The sequence below is a fragment of the Coffea arabica genome, chromosome 11e, assembly GCF_036785885.1.
Source record: "Coffea arabica cultivar ET-39 chromosome 11e, Coffea Arabica ET-39 HiFi, whole genome shotgun sequence".
Lineage (NCBI taxonomy): Eukaryota > Viridiplantae > Streptophyta > Magnoliopsida > Gentianales > Rubiaceae > Coffea > Coffea arabica.
In genome coordinates this window covers 59,718,573-59,738,310 of record NC_092331.1, presented here as the reverse complement: position 1 = coordinate 59,738,310, position 19,738 = coordinate 59,718,573, and the positions used below count along the sequence as shown (strand labels likewise).

The following is a 19,738-nucleotide window of genomic DNA, read 5'->3' as shown; positions in this document are numbered from 1 at the left end:
CAGGATCGGATGCATAAACCGCCGTGCATGCCTTCCGGATCTCGTTCTCCATTTCTTTACACTGGGAAAAATCCCAATGTAAGGCATATGCATGCACGGCTGGAAAAAATTCAAGAAAGTGAGTACCATAAGATAACCAAAATAGCCTTGAGGTCTAGGTCAAAGGATCAAATCCTTTAGTTTACATTCCAATATCCAAGATTTCCTTAATGTATGGGGTGTGGACCGAAATTCATCCCTAATATTTCAATAAAAACACATTTCATCCCTAAAGCATCAAATTTGGACAAATTTAGGACACTTGATCTTTAATTAGAAAATTTGGTCGGGAGTTAAAAGATGTGGCTCACATGCGCCATTAGAGCAATAGAGAAGAGACGCAAGTGTTCAATTAAGTATCCGGCCTTAGGGGTACAAACGAATCGAACCGCTCGCGAGCCGCTCGAGTCAAAGCTCGACTCGAGATCGATCAATATTGAACTCGAGTCGAGCTCGAACTGGCTAAATTGAACTTGAGTTCGACTCAAGCTCAAAATATCAAACTCATTAACTCGCGAATTGGCTTACAAACTCGAGTGTATATATACATTTTTATTATTTTTTATTTTAATAGTAAAATTATAAATATATCCCTAATTTTTAATTATTTATTTTAAAAAAATTATTTGATTCATTTTTAAAAAATAAATTTTTTATTTTTTATTTTTTCAAGCTCGAACTCGAGTTCGAGCTTTAGATTAGCAACTCGTCGAGTTTGAGTTTAATAAAACTAAATCAAGAGTCAACTCGTTTGCAGCCCTATCCGATCTAATACAGTAATAGCACGTGTGGGCTACCATTTTCACTCCTAACCAAAATTTTTAATTAAAGATCAATTGACATAAATTGATCCAAATTTGATGCTTTAGGGATGAAATGTGTTTTTATTGAAATATTAGGGATGAATTTCGGTCCACACCGCATACCTTATGGATCAATATGTATTTTTCCAAGCTTCAAAGCTGCAGAAAAATAAAAAACTTTCCTATTTATCAAGATGCAAATAAATCTAGGCTACGAAGCATGGGGCCGGGCATCTGAAATCTACAGCCTTCAAGTATCTATTATCCTTAGAACTATTATTTCAGTTTCTACCCAAAAATTAAAAAAAAAATAGGGGGTTCCAAATCGCAATTTAATTTCACCGCGGTGCCCAGTTGGATCATATGCGTTCTCTGTTGAAATGGACTAAGGCCCAAAGGAGTTTAAACTGAATGTCTAAGTTGGCCCAAAAACACTAACTTGGACTTACTTTCTACATGCCCAAGGATCAAACGCACCCAAAAAGCCTTCTCCTATGCTCCTTAGTCCTTGCTCCATGCTTCAACCTTCATCTCCATTACCACTGGTGAGGTTCTGAGTTCATCATCTTCATACCAAACATTTGTTAATTTTCTTTTCCCCATTTTCCATTAATTTATTAGGGCACTCATCATTTCCAGTTTGGCTGTTGATATTTCTTTCCTCTCTGGAATGTGTAAAAGGTTTATGCCATTAGCTTTAACTCATGTTACGTGAACGACAGCAGTTACCATATCCATTTTATCGCTTTAGTCTGCTTCTTCTTTGAAAATTTAGTATCTTGGCAACCTGTTCTAGTTGTGACGTTTTATGTTTTAATGAGAACACGGTAACATCTGTAATTGCTTGGTTGCTGTTTGATGAAATGCCTCAAAGAATTCTAAATTTCAGTTGAATTGCAGTTTATCGTTGCTTTGTGAATTTTTTTACTCGTAAAATATTTGACCTGCTTAAATCATTTCTTGAAATTTCAGGAACTAGAACGGACATAACTTTGGATTAGTGCTGGTTGTTACTGAAATGTATTTTTGTATGATTAGTCCCAAAAAGAAAAACATAGAAAGGGGAAAATACGTGAAAATGTGTTTGATGAAGTAAAATTACCCGGTACATAGTGTTCTTGCAAGCCGCACTTATTGATAAAAAGATAATAATAACTGGCCCAAGTTTTAGTTTTAATAGTATTAAGTCGGAACATCTTATTGTATGTGAACGGATGCTGGTTTTCTTAAGCAATAAACTTCTAGAATAAGTAATAGTGAACATGTAGGCAGAGCAAAATTTTGAATGGCCACTGAGTCAATGGTGAGGAAGTAAGGGATGCCTTTTTATACTGGGTTTGGGGCTACATAGCCAAAGTTTGCTTGTCGATACAAACTTTATGCATTTAGTGACACAACTATCCACTTTGCTCGTTAGCCATATTAGACTTTAGTCAAACTAACTACATCAAGAAGTATCAGAACCTGATCACCAACTGGTCAAATTCATAATATGGTTGTATTTGTAAGCAAAAAGAAAAAATTAATGTTGATAAAATTCTCACTGTAATTTATCATAAGAGCGTGAAGAGATCATCGACATGTACATGTATGTCTGGCTGTTGTTCTGGCAGAAAATTTTGAGCATCCGGATATATAAATCATTTTGTGCTTGAGCAAACTTGTTTAGAACCTTGTGTAATACTCTTCCAGGTGATGCAGTGATGAAGGGACTCATCTGCCTGGGTTTTTTCTAGATGGAGATTGGTGTATGCTGGGCATCTGTTTTGATGGAATTCTATTATAGATATGAATAAGTATTCCATCTTCCTGTCAGCTCATCGTTGTCAGGTCTTCTCATTTCATTTACACTTCGGTTCTGCAAAAAGCAGCTGCTCGTTCATCTTTTATGTTAATAGATTTTTTATCCGAAAGTTGTCTGCTTTTCGCTCCAGTACTGCAAGACCATTCCCTGACTATTGTCCAAAGAAACCTTCTATTAAAGACAGCAAGCTCATTCATCAAATCTCCATGACTCTTAAGCAGCGCCGATCTGAACAGCTTCGCCGTACTCTGAGACCCTTTGAATCCAAATTCAGGCCTGATCATCTCATTTGGGTTCTCATGAATGTAAAGAATGATTATAGATTAGTTTTGGACTTCTTTGATTGGTCTTGCTTGCGGAGAGACCCATCATTGGAAGCTCGTTGCATTGTTATTCAGATTGCTGTTGCTGCAAAAGATTCTGCAATGGCTCACAGACTTATGCATGATTATTGGACAAACCCCAATCTAGATGTAGATCTCTCTTTTCCACAATTCCTTGAAAAATTAATATACACATATAAGGATTGGGGTTCTAGTCCTCATGTTTTTGATATTTTTTTTCAAGTGCTTGTTGAAGTTGGGATTTTGGACAATGCAAGAAAGCTTTTTGATAAAATGTTATATTATGGGTTGATTTTATCTGTTGATTCATGTAATTTGTATCTATCCCATCTGTCGAATAGTAATCACGGGATACAAAAGGTACTAAGGACTTATGGTGAATTATCTGGACTGGGTGTTTGCTGGAACACTGCTTCATATAATATGGTGATCCATTGTCTCTGTCAATTAAATAAAGTGAAAGAAGCTCACGGTTTACTTTTGCAAATGGAGTTTAGGGGTTGTATACCTGATGTTATAAGCTATAGTACTGTAATTGATGGCTATTCTAAAGCTGGGGAACTTAAAATTGTTTTGAAGATTATTGAAGCAATGCAGGTAAAAGGGTTGAAGCCAAATGTGTTCACCTTCAATAGCATCATCCTAATTCTGTGTAAGGCTGGTAAAGTACTGGATGCTGAGAGAATATTGAGGGAGATGATTTCCCAGGGGGTTGCTCCAGATAATGTAGTTTATGCTACTCTTATTGATGGTTTCTGTAAAGCTGGAAATATTTCTGCTGCATATAGATTGTTTGATGAAATGCAAATTCAGAAACTTATTCCTGATTATGTGGTATATACATCTCTCATCTATGGTCTTTGTCAGAGTGGAAAAGTTGTTGAAGCCAATAAGCTCTTCCAGGAAATGCTTAGAAGAGGATTGGAAGCAGATGAGGTCACTTATACAACACTTATTGATGGATATTGCAAAGCTGGTGAAATTAAATTTGCATTTTCTCTACACAACCAAATGGTGCAACAGGGACTGATACCAAACGTTGTTACTTATACTGCACTTGCTGATGGGCTTTGTAAACAAGGTGAATTAGATGCAGCAAATGAGCTGCTTCATGAGATGCGTCAAAAAGGTCTGGAACTGAATATTGTCACCTATAACTCACTGGTCAATGGTTTTTGTAAATCTGGAAATATAGTGCAAGCAGTTAGTTTAATGCAAGATATGGAGGTCTCTGGAATTCGGCCTGATACATATACTTACACCACATTGATGGATGCATACTGTAAATCTGGAGAGTTGATCAGGGCTCATGAGCTTCTGCATGAGATGTTGAGTAAAGGACTTCAACCAACTGTTGTTACATTTAATGTACTGATAAATGGATTTTGTATGTCTGGGTTGCTAGAAGATGGTGAAAAGTTGCTACAGTGGATGTTAGAGAAAGGTGTAATGCCAAATGCAGCCACATATAATTCTCTCATGAAGCAATACAGCATTAGGAAAAATATGCGTGCAACGACTCACATTTACCGGAGAATGTGTGATCAAGGAATTGAGCCAGATGGAAATACCTATAATATATTAATACGAGGGCATTGCAAGGCAAGGAACATGAAAGAGGCATGGTTTGTGCATCGACAAATGGTTGAAAAGGGTCTTAGCCTTGCAGTTGATGCATATATAAGTCTCATCAAAGGCTTTATCAAGAAGAAGAAATATTTGGAAGCAAGACAACTTTTTGAAGACATGAGAATGGAAGGGCTGCATGGAGATCAAGAATTATATGGCATCTTTCTAGATATAAGGTACAAGGAAGGAGATATTAATTCAACGCTTGAGCTTTGTGATGAATCAATAGAACATTGCCTTCTGAATAAGAGCAGTGGTGGAGTTACATGATTTTAGTTGCAATGCTGGAAACATTCATGAAGCTAAACTTTTGGCTGCCATCTCATGTCATCCAAGAAAATGCCTATCCTCCATATGACGGTATGGGTTTTTTTATTGTTGTTTGTAGAGGGCAAAAAAAAACTTTGGAGATTTTGCATCCTTTATGGATCCTGCAAATGGTGCCTTCTCGTCTAATAGCCATTGGGAGTTTGCATGTTTGAATGTGTATATAGCCGTGATTTAGTTAACTGCTTATGCAGCTGTGTTTGTAAACTTGCTCGACTGCATCTCTATATCATATATGGACAAAGACTTGCAATTACAGTTTGTTTTCCTTTTGATATGAAATCTGGTTCCTTTTCCATTTGATCGGTCTTCTTTTTCTAAGTGACTTACTTTGCATAATGATAAAATTAGCATTCCATGGCAAGATGCTTCTGAAATTTTGCTGACGAACTCTGATGTCATTTTCTCAGGGTTGGCCAAGAATAGCGGCTGAAGGTTGGCGATATCTACTGGAAATTGAGTATGAAATTTTACTCAACGTGTCCCTTAAAAGAATCTGATGCTTCCAAATGCCTATAAAGGCAGACAATTTAAGAGACACAGGGATCTAAAATGTCATTCAAAGGTCTTGACCACTGAATTTTGGTTAAACCCTTTTTGCGGCTAAAGGTTTGTCTTGCAATTGGGGTTTGATTATGAACTTTTTCCTTCATTTATTGTCAATCTTACCAATTATAGACAACAGTAAATGAAAAAATTGCACACATTCTATTGTTTAAAATATGTGGAAACGCAAGCAGTTTAAAACTTGTGATGATATCAGGTGTGATGCAAAAGTAGTTATCCCAGCTTGGAGTTTTAAATTGGTGATGAGGGAATTAAATCGAGGACATGCAAAGGAATCTTTTTTCCCTCTTTTGCCACCATGAATGGATAGTGGCCAATGTTGCAATATTGCTACGTCCCTTTACATAACGTAATTTCTTTTATTAACCTTGCAGGAAGTGAGCGCATGCAGAAGGAAGAGCTAGCAACTCTGCGGATAGAAATTCTGTCGCGCAAAGATATATTTATTTCTTTTCACACGTTGTATGGTGCTGTCCTCAGTGTTAGAAGTTTATTGCGCACAAGGCAGTCCTGTTCTTCGAGTATATAGAGAGCTTGACTTGGACGCTCTTCGAGTTTTTGTACAACAGTTTTTTTTTTTTTTGTTGGTGGTTTCAACATTTGTAGATAGGCTTTTTTTTTGGCAGAAGAATGGTCGGGCAAGATCTCCTGCATGTATGTATCTGTTATCACTTTTAATAAATCTTGTCAAAAGTTTTATATAGATAAAATGATAGCCTCTCTTTAAAGTCTCTCTTGTGTTCAAGTTTTCAACATCAAACAAACAATTATCGGAATATCCTTCTCTGCAATGGAAGTTATATAACAAAGGGTATAATTTACCTCCCTGTGATTTGGTGTTTTACTACATAATTAGAATTTTACTCGTGCCTTAGCACGGTCTTTTTTTATTTATTGTGAATTTATACAAATAAGAATAATTTAAATATAAAAATTAACAACAGTTCTACATGCTCATTCATATTAATTTTAAAAAATTATGTATTTTAAATGTTCAATTATTTACTAATTTTTAAAAATTTATTTACATACTTTCACTATAATATGATAATATACATCAAATAATGTACCACATATCCAAAATTTGGTAGATATTCTCGTTAAAATATTCTTTTAGCTACTTGACAACTCGCAATGGAAGTTATGTAACAAAGGGTATAATTTATCTCCTGTGATTTGGTGTTTTACTACATAATTCCCTTGTAATCTAAAAACTAATATATAACCCTCTCATGATTTGGATTAAAGTGTTTCCAATAGTTTTTTCCCTTTAAACCTAACTGTTCATAGTAAAAAACGAAAGTCAAACTAATAAATTGATAAATTCATCCTTTTACTACTTTTTCCTTTTTCCTTTTCTTTCTCACTTTTATATGACAAATTCACCTATACTTTGGTTTACAAAATCTTAATTTTCTCCAAATACAAAAGAGATGGAAGGGAAATAAAAATAAATAAATAAGAAACAAAAAAGATGGAAGAGAAATATAAAACAAATAAATAAAAAAATAAAAAATACCAAATCTTTTTATATTATAAATATCGTTATAGGTTTTTAAACCAAATTAATTTTTAATGGTATTTTCTAGTTCTTATTTATCTATTTTTTTATTTCAATTTCTTCTTTTTTATGTTTGGAGGAAAATAAAGAGAAGTAATGAAAGGATAAATTTAACAATTTATTATTTTGATTTTGATCTTTTATTATTAACCTTTAGTTTTAACGAAAAAAAATTAACGGTGATGCTTTAACCAAATCACAAGGGGTTGTGTATAGGACTGGAACAAGGTTTTTTCATCCCATGAGTATTTAGACCTTCTCACCTTACATGCTAAAATGTTCAAGCCTCTGCAAGAAAAGGTAATTCCAGAATACATTAATCAATGAAGACTAATTAGATGTTGCCAAGTTCTCAAGTTTTATCCAAGATATCCGTAATTATGTTACAAGATCAGACCTACAAAAAGCACAAAGAAAGACAGAGAAAGCACCAACTTTGATAGTGGAACAAGAAGATGACTGCATGAAGGAGGAGGCGGAGGACGAGGGGGTACGGCCACCTCTTTTTCCTTGGAGCAAGTGTAATTACAGCGACTTGGTCGAACTACTCTGTATACACCACTCTGAGTAAGGATGAAAACATCTTTCCTATTATCCTGTCCAAAAGAGAATACATAACCTAAAGCAGGAAGAGGACTGTTGGGCACCGAGCTGCATGGAAGTGGGGAATCAGCAGCACAAGTGAAAGGAATATCTGTAGTTGAAAAGTTGCCGCTATTCTTGGGGTTTTCTGCAGCTGCCCAAATGTTTTTAGCATACAAATCTCCATACAGGTAACTGCACAGGCATTTTGGAATATCAGTTGACTGCTTTTAATCAGCTTCTATAGAGAAATCTATTAATGGTTTTTTTTTTTTTTTTTTTTTGGCAAAAACTTACCTTCCATACAGGCATGGATCAGTCTTGGAGCGATAAACGTAGCCACCTGATATTGCTGCTGATCCTTCCTTCTTGTTTACGTCAGAGTGACTGTATCCCACCACAGGGAAAATGGGATTAATTGAATCAATTGAAGTATTCCCTCCTGGAGTCTGTTGAGGTTGAAAAGGAATAGGCCCTTCAAAAACGCGCCATCCATAATTTCCTCCCTTTGTGATGATATCCACCTCCTCGTATTGATCCTAGAGAATTTTTTGCGAGCGCAACACGGTCAGTGATGGGGATAATTGAAATATTCTACCAAAGTGGCGTACATTTACATGAAGTGAAGCAAGAAAGTGTAGAGAAAGAGCGAAAGCAAGACAATGTTTCAAGTTTGAACCTCCCCAGTATCTGCACAAAGGAAATAAGAAGGCCTTTCTACATCAAAGCTGCAGCGCCAAGGATCCCTCAAACCCAGGGCCCAAATTTCTGGCTCCAATTCTTTATCTTCAGAGAATGGATTATCGTGAGGTACAGAATAGTTTCCCCATAGACCAAGATCAACCATTTCTTCCTGACCTATTAACAATCATGCATTCAAAAGAAGAATAAGCAAGTAAAATTGTTTATTCCTTTATAATAAAGATTCATGGAACAAGAAGGAAGTCAATTGAGCTAATCATTTTTTTTTTTTTAGGATTTTTTGTGACCCCATCTTAAACTAAGAAAACCAAAGGAAACTAGTGCAGATAGAGTTAGGAGAAGACTTACTAGGTATGTTATTTACATCAAGCCTGAGAATCTTTCCTAGCAAAGACTTCTTATTTTGGGCGAAATTGTAAGGATCACCCTTACTACCGCCATCTCCCATCATATAGTACAGATATCCATCTTCTGGGCCGAAAAGAATCTGGCCGCCATGATTAGATCCAAAAGGTAGTCCCATTGTGAAAATTCTTCTAACTTCAAAAGGATTGGCATTTTTCGCCTGAAAATATATAGAAAACTCAGATAAGCAGGAAGATACTAATAATCATTTTACCCCCATTTCATGGCCTAAAATTGTAGTCCTCCAGAAACAACCTTAAGCGAAAGCCATATTTATGGTCTGTCATCCGAAAGTGAAGATTATTCATACCATTGAGGGGTTTGATGCAGTCCCATTAGCACTGAACTCTGCAACCACAACATAATCCTGGCATGGCTGAGTTCCCTCCGAAGAACCTATCTTTGAAGGATCACAACCAACATCAGAGTTACAGGCACACCTTCCTGTACAATCTGGCGACTTGGTCTTATCACAGTTATATGACGCAAAAAAACGTCCATTCTGTGAAAAGTTTGGATGAAATGCCATTCCCATCATTCCAAATTTGGTATCAAAGTAAACTTCATCTGTTAAATCAACAAATGGGCTAGATACATCTAGTCCTAAAGCTTCCCCTGAGTCTTGCTCAGGAATTGTAGCCAACCAAACTCTACCAGGTTGATCAGAAAAGAATGCACGGTTAGATCCATCAGGATGTGCTGCCATGTTGAGGTATGATTTTTCACCAACTTTCTCCAGACACATGCCTCTTGGAGGAAGCAATGTTTGGGTTTTGTCCAGTGAAACTTGCTTACCACTAAAACAAATTGAATCTTCATTGGAGACGCCACCAAATGCATTACAAAAGTCTGTTTTTGATTGCCAGAGATCACTTAGCTTCGATTCAGTCGAATTCTGCGGCACTTCAGTCTTGGTTTTTAATGAAGGAGCAAAAGGGGAATCCAATATTGATATGTTTTGACAAACATCCCACACATTTGAGCAAAAACTACCATCCGTCTGGCTTTTGGATGACGAGCCTCCCTCAGTCGTGGAGTTACAAAGAACAGGAACAGGCCGAGGTCCCAGTTTAACCTCAAATAGATCTGCTGAGAACTGATCACAGGTCTGCAAAGATAATGATCCAAAACTAAGCTTGAAGCAAGCTACCATGATGTAAAACATAGTCCAGCAAATCTAGTTGAATAATCATTTGCTGGGCAACTTTTAACAGCATACTAAGAGTCTAAGATCTGCAGGTCGAACATGTACAACTCGAGGATAATAGAAAAATTGGTTTCAGATGTAGACATGCCGGGCAAAACGTACTTTGTCTCAGTATTTGTCAAGGGGTTGAACAAAAATAACTAACATTCCATCCATGATGACTCGTGCTATTCAACATTCATGTACTTTGCGAACTTCAGTTCACCCATAAATGAATGTGAAAGAGTGATAATGCAATAAAAGAAAATTAGAAAAAGCAACCACTCACTGCACATAAAATGGATTTCACTGCAGATGCACAGGCAGCATCAGTTACGTTCATTGCATCAAAACGCTTCTGTAGTTGCAAATCCTTAGATGAGTCACAGCAGAGACTGCCATTGTATGGGCAAAAAGCCAAAGGCTTTTTTGGAGTGACTGGTGCCCCTGTTTATAATGATATCTCATTTTCAAAACAGAACCATATAAAATAAGCAAATCACAAATATGCAAACAAAGAAAGATAAAGGGAGGCTTACTCAAGTCTGTACACAAGGGGAGTGTGGATGATGGATGAGGTAACGAGAGAAGAAGACAAAAGAATGAGAGCACAGGAAGGACATCAGCCATTGATTGGCAGATAAGAAGAGAGGACAAGAACGTGCAACAAAGGGAGCTACCTTATTTTATATCTTCCACCTCAGAAAAGAAGGACTCGCATATGCGCACAAAGCTTATCATTTTCCAGTTTCCACTGAAGAGTCAAGACTGCAAATGGGGTTAGAAATGTATCAAAGGCTTCCAGAAGGAGCTGACTATTCCAATTTCCTGGGACCATTTTCAGTTGACGAATGTTTGCTCAGTAAATCTGAACTTGTTACACGCTTGATTGAGTAAAGTACCCTCCAACTAGAAAGCTAAAAAGTTGATAAATGTGAGAAGACTTGAGGCAACCAAGTTGAGCAATAATTCAGGTCCTAATTTGACTTGTCCACCTGCAAATCTCAGTGGAAAGGGCGGTAGTTGAAAATGATGGGAAAGCAACTTCTTCTTGTGAAAAAAAAATGACATAAATATAATACAGGCAAAAGTTGGCTAAAAGTCTTGGACACTAGTACTGGTGATATCTGTACACATTTCTTCTTGTTTTTATTGCCCATTTGAACATCCAGATTGCAAGGAATCTAAACAAGAAGTGGTGTTGTGTTCTCCACTAGCGTACTGATCTGCGCTTACAGCAAAATTCGAAGATAACGGCTTCTCAGTGGAGAAATATTATTAATCTGAAACAAGTGAATCGCTTGAGGATTTGGATCCTTGAATTGCTTTTTTGGGATGCATAAACAACTGAGCATAGTGGGCTGTTTCGTTGGGAAATAGATTTGGTTCATTGGATTAGAAAAACGTTGAAGGACATGGTCACGTTCTTGTCAGAAAGCTGTTAGTATTATATAAACTGCTTTAAATATTAGGCGAAAATCAGAAGTGGATGGCTAGGCGCTAATGCTATTCATTGTGAGTAATTAGCATTCGAAACGCTATGTTAAAGAAATGATTCACGACACGATAATCACCACCAAACTTTTGGAATCACCGCCAAAAGATGGGTTGAATAAAAAAAAAGCAAATTATTTTATGGCCACCAAACTTTTGGAATCGTTGAGTTTTGACCATTAAACTATTAAAAGTCTGGTTTTGACTATTAAACTATCTAATGTTCAGATTTCGGATCAATCCATTAGATTTCATCGTTAAACATGACAGATCTGAGTGCTCGCACGATTCACGAGACAAAAGAAAAGGGCATAGTTAACGATTAAATTTGACAAAATGGTCCGAAATCTAAGGCTTTGTTTGGACTACAATTTTTCAAAAAAAAAATTATTATGTTTTTAGTGAACATATTTTTCAATCACTCTTTTACCTCATATATATCAACTCGTTACAATAGTCTTTCGATAGAAAATCCAGAAAACTACAATCACTAAAAGATCTTTATGTTTTCGTAAACACATTTTTCAATCGCCTTTTTATCTCACATATATCAAATCGTTACAGTACATTTTCTACAAAAACTCCAAAAAATTACAATCCAAGCACGACCTAAACATTAGATAGTTCAGTGGCTAAAATGAGACGTTTAATAGTTCAGTGGTTAAAACTTCATGATTCTAAAAATTTAATGACCATTCGGATAATTTGCTCAATAAAAAATAGCGTTGAGTTGTTGAATACTGACTAGCTGTAACGCTCTAGGAGCGATTCAGGGCCAGACCAATTATCATTAAGGATGATTTGGGGTTCCCATTCCAAATCGGCCGATTCGATGTCGTTAAGTTCAACTTAGCTGGCCAAGACCGTACAAAGATTGGAAATTTTGTACATTGGGCATTTACAAAGGTTGCCCGCAAGAAGACAACTTGTGGGATGGGGTACTGACTTTTTCAGTTTGGTTTTGGGCCCATTTCTTAAAGGAGGAATTTATGTACCAAAGTTAGCTAGCAGCGGGGCGTTAATTAGGGTGCTAGCCTTATTCATTAAGTATCGTTGGACGAGGGTCGAGGAATTATTAATGGTCCAACATTTAATCTTGAAGTTTGACTGTATTGTACCCCCAAAAAAAAAAAAAAAAAAAAACTCTTGACATATTATCTTTCATATATGTGTCATATGATCCAGGTTAAATATTAGTTTTAAATTGTGCACATGTAACGTATATCCAAACTTATTAATAAAGATGATTTCATAAGATATTGCATGATAAAAGCGAAATTCTCCACAATATACCAAAAAATCATAGAATTCTACTCAAATTAAACCAAAAAATATCAATAATAAAATATAACTGTACGCAATTTTACTATTCAAGTACTCAACAATACTTGAAGATTTTTTCTTATCTCTCAAAAAAATTATTACACGATCCATATGCATCAATTAATAGCACTAATATTAATTATTGATCATCAAGCAATAAGAATAGTCATATCTTGTCTAGTGGATAGTAAACAAAAACAAAATATGATCCACCACCATAAAATAGAATCCCTCCGTCTCAATTATTTCATCCTGTTTCGAAAATCTAGCTTTTTAATAACAGTGATTTGATTGTGATATTTGTGTTTTTTTTTAATTTTATTTTCATAAATTCAAAATTTGAATTTAAATAGTAACATGCATGTGCATATAATTAAAGAAAAGGAATATACTGAAAAAGGAGACTAGAAGATTTTTTGACTTTTTTAATAAAAAAATATTTTAAAATAGAAAGTAGGGGACGTGGCTCCCTCACAAGACAACGTTTGAATTAATTTGCTTGGGAATCGAGCGACCGTAAAATGGTTGTCGTGGAAGGGTGCTTTCCACCAAATAAAACACAGGAGAAAGAAATTAGAAAATGGGAGGAGGAGTCTGAGCCATACATTTTACCAACAACCTCGAGTTCTCCTTGACTGCTTCACTTACTACAATGGCTTCATTACCACTTACCCACCTCAAAATTTGGCGGCATTAGTTGGACGGTTTCCGATGTCAATATCTGGTTTTGATACCCTTTGACGTTATAGTTCCGATTGACTTATTACATCTTGAACAAACTACACGTTAAACCTTGCAGAATATACAGCTCAATTCAGAATGCAAAGATTTGGAAATACAAAAATTTAAAAAGAAAAACAAAAGCAATTGGTGTTGCTAGTAGAATCAGAATCTATTTTCCTCGTAGAAACATCTTTTTCTTTTCTTTGTTTTTTTTGGTGAATAAACATCTATTAAGGAACATCTAGATTCCATAATATTTGCTACAATGACACTACCACCTCTTCGGACAAAAATAAAAAAGTGATTCATGAATTAGCGTACCAATCAGCCCACCTCCCCCTTTCAAGTTTCAACGCCCTCAAAGGTCCGGAAATCATCCTTCCGAGTACCCATTCAAACCTGACAACTGACCTTGCTTAGCTGAAATTACACCGACTCTTCCGGCTTTAATGCTTCGCCCTCTTTCCTATGCCTTCTTGCCCAAGGACCTCAACTATAAATGCAGTGCACATCAAGGACAACCACATCCTCTATTTCTTTCATATTACAGTCTAGAGGCCAGCCACTTCTAACCTCATCTCTTTTTTTTTTTCCTCCAATTCACAATTTTTATCCCATGGCTAAGGATGATGTGAAATTGATTGGTGCATGGCCTAGCCCCTTTGTGAATAGGGCTCAAATTGCACTAAACATTAAGTCCGTTAAATACGAATTTCTTGAGGAAAAATTTGGTTCCAAGAGTGAGCTCTTGCTCAAATCAAATCCTGTTTACAAAAAAATTCCTGTTCTGATTCATAATGACCACCCCATCTGTGAATCTTTGGTCATTGTCCAATATATTGATGAGGTCTGGAGCTCAGGCCCTTCAATCCTTCCCTCAGATCCTTATGATCGTGCCACTGGTCGCTTCTGGGCTGCTTACATCGATGAAAAGGTATCCTGTTCTTGCCCTGCTTTCTCTGTTTTATATAAGACTGCGTTCAGCTCTGATCATGCCTGTCATCGTGATATTACAATTCCCTTTTAAATCGACAAATAGAAAGATGTAAAATTGTCCTTTTGTCTTGTTATATTTCACAAGATGACACTGTTTGGAATGGCTGATGCAGTTGTTTCCGGCTATCAGAGGCATAGGAACTGCTGAGGGGGAGGATGCCAAAAAAGCTGCGATAGAGCCAGTGATCGAAGGGTTGGCGTACTTGGAAGAGGAATTTATTAAGAGCAGCAAAGGCAAGAATTTCTTTGGTGGAGATAAAATTGGATATCTGGACATCGCGTTCGGCAGTTTCTTGGGGTGGGTAAGGGTGACGGAGAAGATGAATAGTGTGAAGTTAATTGATGAAAGCAAGACACCAAATTTGTTCAAATGGGCCGAGAAATTCTGTGCTGATAATTCTGTCAAGGATGTTATTCCAGACACTGATAAGCTCTTGGAGTTTGCTAAGGTTCTGATGGCCAAACTCAGAAATCCTCAGAACTGAAAGTAGCAACTGCATCTGCATCTGCATGTGGTTGAGAATTGAGATGTGTCTGGATTTTATGTTATGTTTTCTTGTCGCGAGTCCAATCGATCAATAAGAAAGTGATGTAATAGTTAATTCCTCTTAAAACTTCAAGTGAATTTCATTTTCAACCAAACAAACAATCTATATCTATAGAGAACAGGTTTCTGAGGAGGAGCTTCCACGAGCGACAGATATCTAAATCCCTTTTTACTATAATTTTAGATTTATTTTAATTCAATAACTCTTATCTTCTCCTTATCCCTTCTTGCTCTTCAATTCACACGTGATCCACTAATTCACAAAATCAAAACTCCTAAATTTCAACTAACTAGTGTGAATACCTGTGCTACGCACGGTGCTTACATTATTAAAAAAAAATTACAATCTATGGAAGAATTTAAAAATAGTAAAATATTATAATCACGGGCACATGAAAGTATATTTTAAAAAATGAAACTTTGTAACAATAGTTCAATATATGATTGTTCCTAAAAATTGGTACTGTTTCCACATTCTTATAAACAATGAAAACAACAATAATATTATAATATTCGGAATATTATTAATACTTAGAAGTACAATAATAATCCCAATAATATGCCCAAATTTTAAAGAATACATAATACCCAAATTTTTAACTTGATTCTTATAAACAATGAAAAGAACAATAATAATATAATATTGGGAATATTATTAATAATTGAAATAACAATGGAAACACCAATATTCAAAGAATAAGTACCGTAACTTGTAACTTGATTCTTATAAACAATGGAAACTGCAATAATATTATAATATTGGAAATATTATTAATAATTGCAATTATAATGAAAATGGCAATCTATAAAGAATAGATAATACCGGCTTGATTCTTATAAACAATGAAAACAATAATAATATTATAATATTAGAAATATTATTAATAATTGTAAGTATAAGAAAATACCAATATTTAAAGAATAAATAGTGGCGAAACTTCTAACTTGATTCTTATAAACAATGGAAACCATCTAATTCTGGATTGTGCCCGTGCATAGCACAATCAAGATGTGACATGAATTTTAATTTTTTTTAGAACCTCATTCCTAGGATCCATCGACTACAACACACACACAAGCTGTTGAGACAATTTTGCGACTAAATATATAACTAAGGTTCGAGTATGTTGGGGGATTCATTTTATTTGATGCTTAACAAATATAGGATTTTTTCCAGAGTTCGAAATTTTTTTTAAAAAAAAATATATCTATATATATATATATATATATATATATGTAAGATTTAATCCGAAGAGAGTTTGGACACGGCATGAGTTGGTGCTTGCCACAGGCCACTTGACGAAAATGAAGGCAAGAAGACAGGAAATGGCACTAACCCAGCGTCGATCACAGCCACGGGCCAAATAGAGACATGCAATCATAATCATATCATACGTAGCCCTAAACTGTACATTGTAGATTACTAATGAAACTTGGACATAGTTGCATGACTGTCAACTAGAGGTGGCAAAATGGGCGGGATGGGCGGGATTTGCTTGGGTTTGTGATGGAACCGGGTCATATGGGTTTTGGCCCAATCTTACCCATATGTATTTTGGGACTAAGTTGGGCGGGATCACTTTGGGATGGGTTTAGATTGATCCCGCCCAATACCCAAATCTATTTTCTACATATTTTTTTCCTTTAATTCATTTTTATTTTTTATATAATTTTAATATTTTTGATTTATTAATTTTTTTTAATTTTATTAAATAAACATGCAAGTGCTTTATACTCAGGATTTCCATCAAAAATTGGATTAACAAATAAAGGAAAAAATACATATACAGTCATATTCCAACATATATCAAGATGGCCAAGGTACTTAAGGTATTGAATATTTATTCTCATCATTGTCCAAAGATGACAGGTCTAAATTGACTGAAATGTTGAAAATTCTTGTGGATAATGACTAGGAAAACTACTAGATTATATTCTCTAGTATGACTATAAAAATTGTTAAAGATAACTTTTGAATCTAAGACTCTGTTTGGATTGGCTATTTTTTCAAAAAATAAGTTTTTCAAATACAATGTTACAGTAATATACAATAACTCAAAAAACATCCCATCCATATTAGCATATCAAATATTTCAAAAAAAAATTATAGTAAAATTTTTTCATATACACTGCTATAATAAAATATTTCAAAAATACCCCCCAAAAATAGTTAAACCAAACAGAGCCCTTGTTATTTGAGCCCAATGGGTACCCAAGTATTTCCCAAGTATTTCCATCAATTAATGGGTACAATTGGGATTTGTCCCATTTTAAACCCAATATCAAAATCCAATACCCATCCCGCCCAAAGTCCCCATGGGCATGGGTAACCCATTGGGACTTGGGACAAATTGCCACCTCTACTGTCAACCGAATTCCCAGCTTTTAAGTTTTCAAGTAATATTGACTCTTTATTACATGGTGAAGCGTCCTTTCTTGCTCCAGGCACAAACGGGGTACTGCCAATTGGTAGTTCTCTTAATCTGCCAATTGGCTCAAGTATACTTTACTGGCTCAATCCTACTCCAGTAATAATATTATAATATAGGAAATTTTATTAATAATCTAAATTGTTTCTTATAAACAATGACAACAGTAAGAATATTATAATATGGGGAATATTGTTAGGAAATTTTATTAATAATTTTAATTAAAATGAAATTTGTAAATTGATTCTTATAAACAATGGAAACAGTAATAACATTATAATATGGTAACTACAATGAAAATCATAAATGTTTAAAGAATAAATAGTACCAAAACTTATAAACAATGGGAACAACAATCATATTATAATATTGGAAATATTAGTAATAATTGAAATTATAATTGTATTAAAATACGTATTAAATTAAGTTACAAATTTCTAGCTAATTATTCCTTCAGCCAATGTTGGTATATATTTCGAAGTTAACTATATAACCATATAACCCTGATAGGTAACAGAACATAACATAACCAACAGTTGATCATCCCTGCAGCCAAAGTTTATATATACGAAAAGAGTTTCCTGTCCACTGGACTCGCACAATCAGATCATCATTCACACCATAAGCTGAATAAGATAAACAAACTTTATATACACATCCATTGTGACCATATACTTCCAAATCAGCCATTGAACATTACCTCAAAAGCAAGGATCTTTAAAGTTTTTTAAATTAAATTAACATCAGTAGTCAACACGATAATCGAATTATTTTAATTATATAATTGAAATTATAATATTTGAATAATTGAAATCAGAAGCCAGAAATTGCATTCACAGACGATTATAATAGTGAATGAGCAAACCATACCACAAAAACTGATGTGATTATGAGTTCATTTTTGGCACTAAAACAGAATCTTCGTGATTCCCACCACCTACTTTCTAGGGGACTAAAAGTCTCACCCCCTGGTACACTGCACCAGGACGGAGGTCATCTATATTGCTAAAGCATCTATAGCCATCGATCTTAGGTGCCATTGTACATAAGATTCTTAGGTGCCATTGTCCCATATGTTTTTGCAAGATTTATTTTTTGAATCTATTCCCCTTTTTTTTTTTGCTATTTCTCTCAAGCGTCAACATTTTTGTCTTGCACGATTCCAACTTTTTCACCGCAAATTTACAGCATAATCCCGATTTGAACAGCCCAAGGACATGTAATGCAGTAAGACACAAAATCTGCCGAAAAAAAAAAACCCAAAACACAAAAAACGAACCTACCCGCTAGTAGTAATCTCTTAATGTCAACCTTCTGAACATCTTATTTCAAAGTAACGAAGAAACTCCACAGGTCACAACTCATAATTAATAGTAGTATTATTTTTCGTGATCAAAATTGATGGTACTACAATATGTTACCATATTAAGAGTTTGGGGTAAAGACTACATAAGTCACATCATGAGCACAACTCATGATATAATAAGGTTTTCAATATTAAAAGAATATCAATATTAAAAGAATAAATGTCAATATTAAAAGAATAAATAGTACCGAAACTTCTAATTTGATTGGCGCGGCATTTGAGTCGGTGCAGTCGAGATTTTATCCGTCGTAGTTGATGTGAGATTTCTCTTTCGTCGACGCAAAATTGTTGGAACTGTTCCAATTCTTGTGCGGGACCGTGGTGGCGTCCTTTTCGTTTCATTAGCAGATGTTTCCTCCGTTGCAATCTTGCGAGTTTGAAATTCAGGTGTTGATGACATGCCTGTAAACGGCCATGTTCCATTGTGAAGCTAATTAGAGAGGTTCGAGAAGGAAGTTGATTGGAAGGGTTTTAAATGAAGTGGAAATGTGGGTGTGGAGTGAAATTGTAAGAGTAATTCCCAAAGGTAATAATTCCCAAAAGTAGTACCAAGTATATTCCGTGGCAGTTGGGAAGAGATCAGGTGCAATCCTCAATTCCGTTGGATCAGGGGCCAAGTACCAACTATATTGTAAGTGGGAAGAGTTTTAATGTAAGTGGAAGTTATTTTTTTGTTTGAGGGAACGTGGGAGTGTTAGAGATTTAATGTAAGTGGAAGTTACATTTTTGTTTGAGAGAACGTGGGAGTTTTAGTTGGTATTAACTTCTTATTTGAGGGAAATGTGGGGATGTAATGGGCCCATGATATTTTTTACGAAATAAGATAAATGTAAAATGCTAGGAAAATAGAGTTGAGAGTGGGAAGGGTTGTGGAGGCTTGTTCCTGAAAATCCCTTCTCAAATTTATATAG

General features: G+C 35.3%; 3 protein-coding genes across 5 annotated transcripts; 2 read left to right on the top strand and 1 right to left on the bottom strand.

Annotated features, from left to right (window-relative positions):
• Positions 1-1,255: 1,255 nt before the first annotated feature.
• On the top strand, positions 1,256-6,244 carry LOC113715604 (uncharacterized). 3 transcript variants are annotated; one of them, XM_027239847.2, is made up of 4 exons: positions 1,256-1,387; positions 2,535-4,979; positions 5,357-5,555; positions 5,888-6,244. In XM_027239847.2, the coding sequence occupies exon 2, from the start codon at positions 2,631-2,633 to the stop codon at positions 4,887-4,889; it is 2,259 nt and encodes a 752-aa protein (XP_027095648.2). In that variant the 5' UTR covers positions 1,256-1,387; positions 2,535-2,630; the 3' UTR covers positions 4,890-4,979; positions 5,357-5,555; positions 5,888-6,244. The 3 variants fall into 3 exon arrangements, with proteins under 3 accessions (XP_027095648.2, XP_027095649.2, XP_027095647.2); XM_027239848.2 differs by having other exon boundaries at positions 1,284-1,387; positions 2,544-4,979; XM_027239846.2 differs by having other exon boundaries at positions 1,303-4,979.
• Positions 6,245-7,363: 1,119 nt separating this feature from the next.
• Positions 7,364-10,862, bottom strand: LOC140021669 (HIPL1 protein-like). The gene is made up of 7 exons (XM_072072958.1): positions 10,489-10,862; positions 10,239-10,396; positions 9,074-9,871; positions 8,707-8,923; positions 8,336-8,514; positions 7,954-8,195; positions 7,364-7,851 (listed from the first exon to the last, which is right to left on the bottom strand). Exons 1-7 carry the CDS (start codon positions 10,577-10,579, stop codon positions 7,458-7,460), a joined length of 2,079 nt encoding a protein of 692 aa, XP_071929059.1. The 5' UTR covers positions 10,580-10,862; the 3' UTR covers positions 7,364-7,457.
• Positions 10,863-13,835: 2,973 nt separating this feature from the next.
• LOC113715607 (glutathione S-transferase U17) lies at positions 13,836-15,168 on the top strand. Its single transcript, XM_027239851.2, has 2 exons — positions 13,836-14,423; positions 14,599-15,168. The coding sequence occupies exons 1-2, from the start codon at positions 13,989-13,991 to the stop codon at positions 14,968-14,970; spliced, it is 807 nt and encodes a 268-aa protein (XP_027095652.2). The 5' UTR covers positions 13,836-13,988; the 3' UTR covers positions 14,971-15,168.
• Positions 15,169-19,738: the final 4,570 nt, after the last annotated feature.

Bases quoted from the DNA above. Each gene is read 5' to 3' on its own strand.
- LOC140021669 (XM_072072958.1), bottom strand. From the start codon at position 10,579: ATGGCTGATGTCCTTCCTGTGCTCTCATTCTTTTGTCTTCTTCTCTCG. The intron at 8,924-9,073 runs GTATGAATAATC...ATATATTTTCAG, and splicing joins CTGCATCAAACCCCTCAATG to GCGAAAAATGCCAATCCTTT. The intron at 8,515-8,706 runs GTAAGTCTTCTC...GATTGTTAATAG, and splicing joins TGATGTAAATAACATACCTA to GTCAGGAAGAAATGGTTGAT.
- LOC113715607 (XM_027239851.2), top strand. From the start codon at position 13,989: ATGCAGTGCACATCAAGGACAACCACATCCTCTATTTCTTTCATATTA. The intron at 14,424-14,598 runs GTATCCTGTTCT...TGGCTGATGCAG, and splicing joins CTGCTTACATCGATGAAAAG to TTGTTTCCGGCTATCAGAGG.
- LOC113715604 (XM_027239847.2), top strand. From the start codon at position 2,631: ATGAATAAGTATTCCATCTTCCTGTCAGCTCATCGTTGTCAGGTCTTC.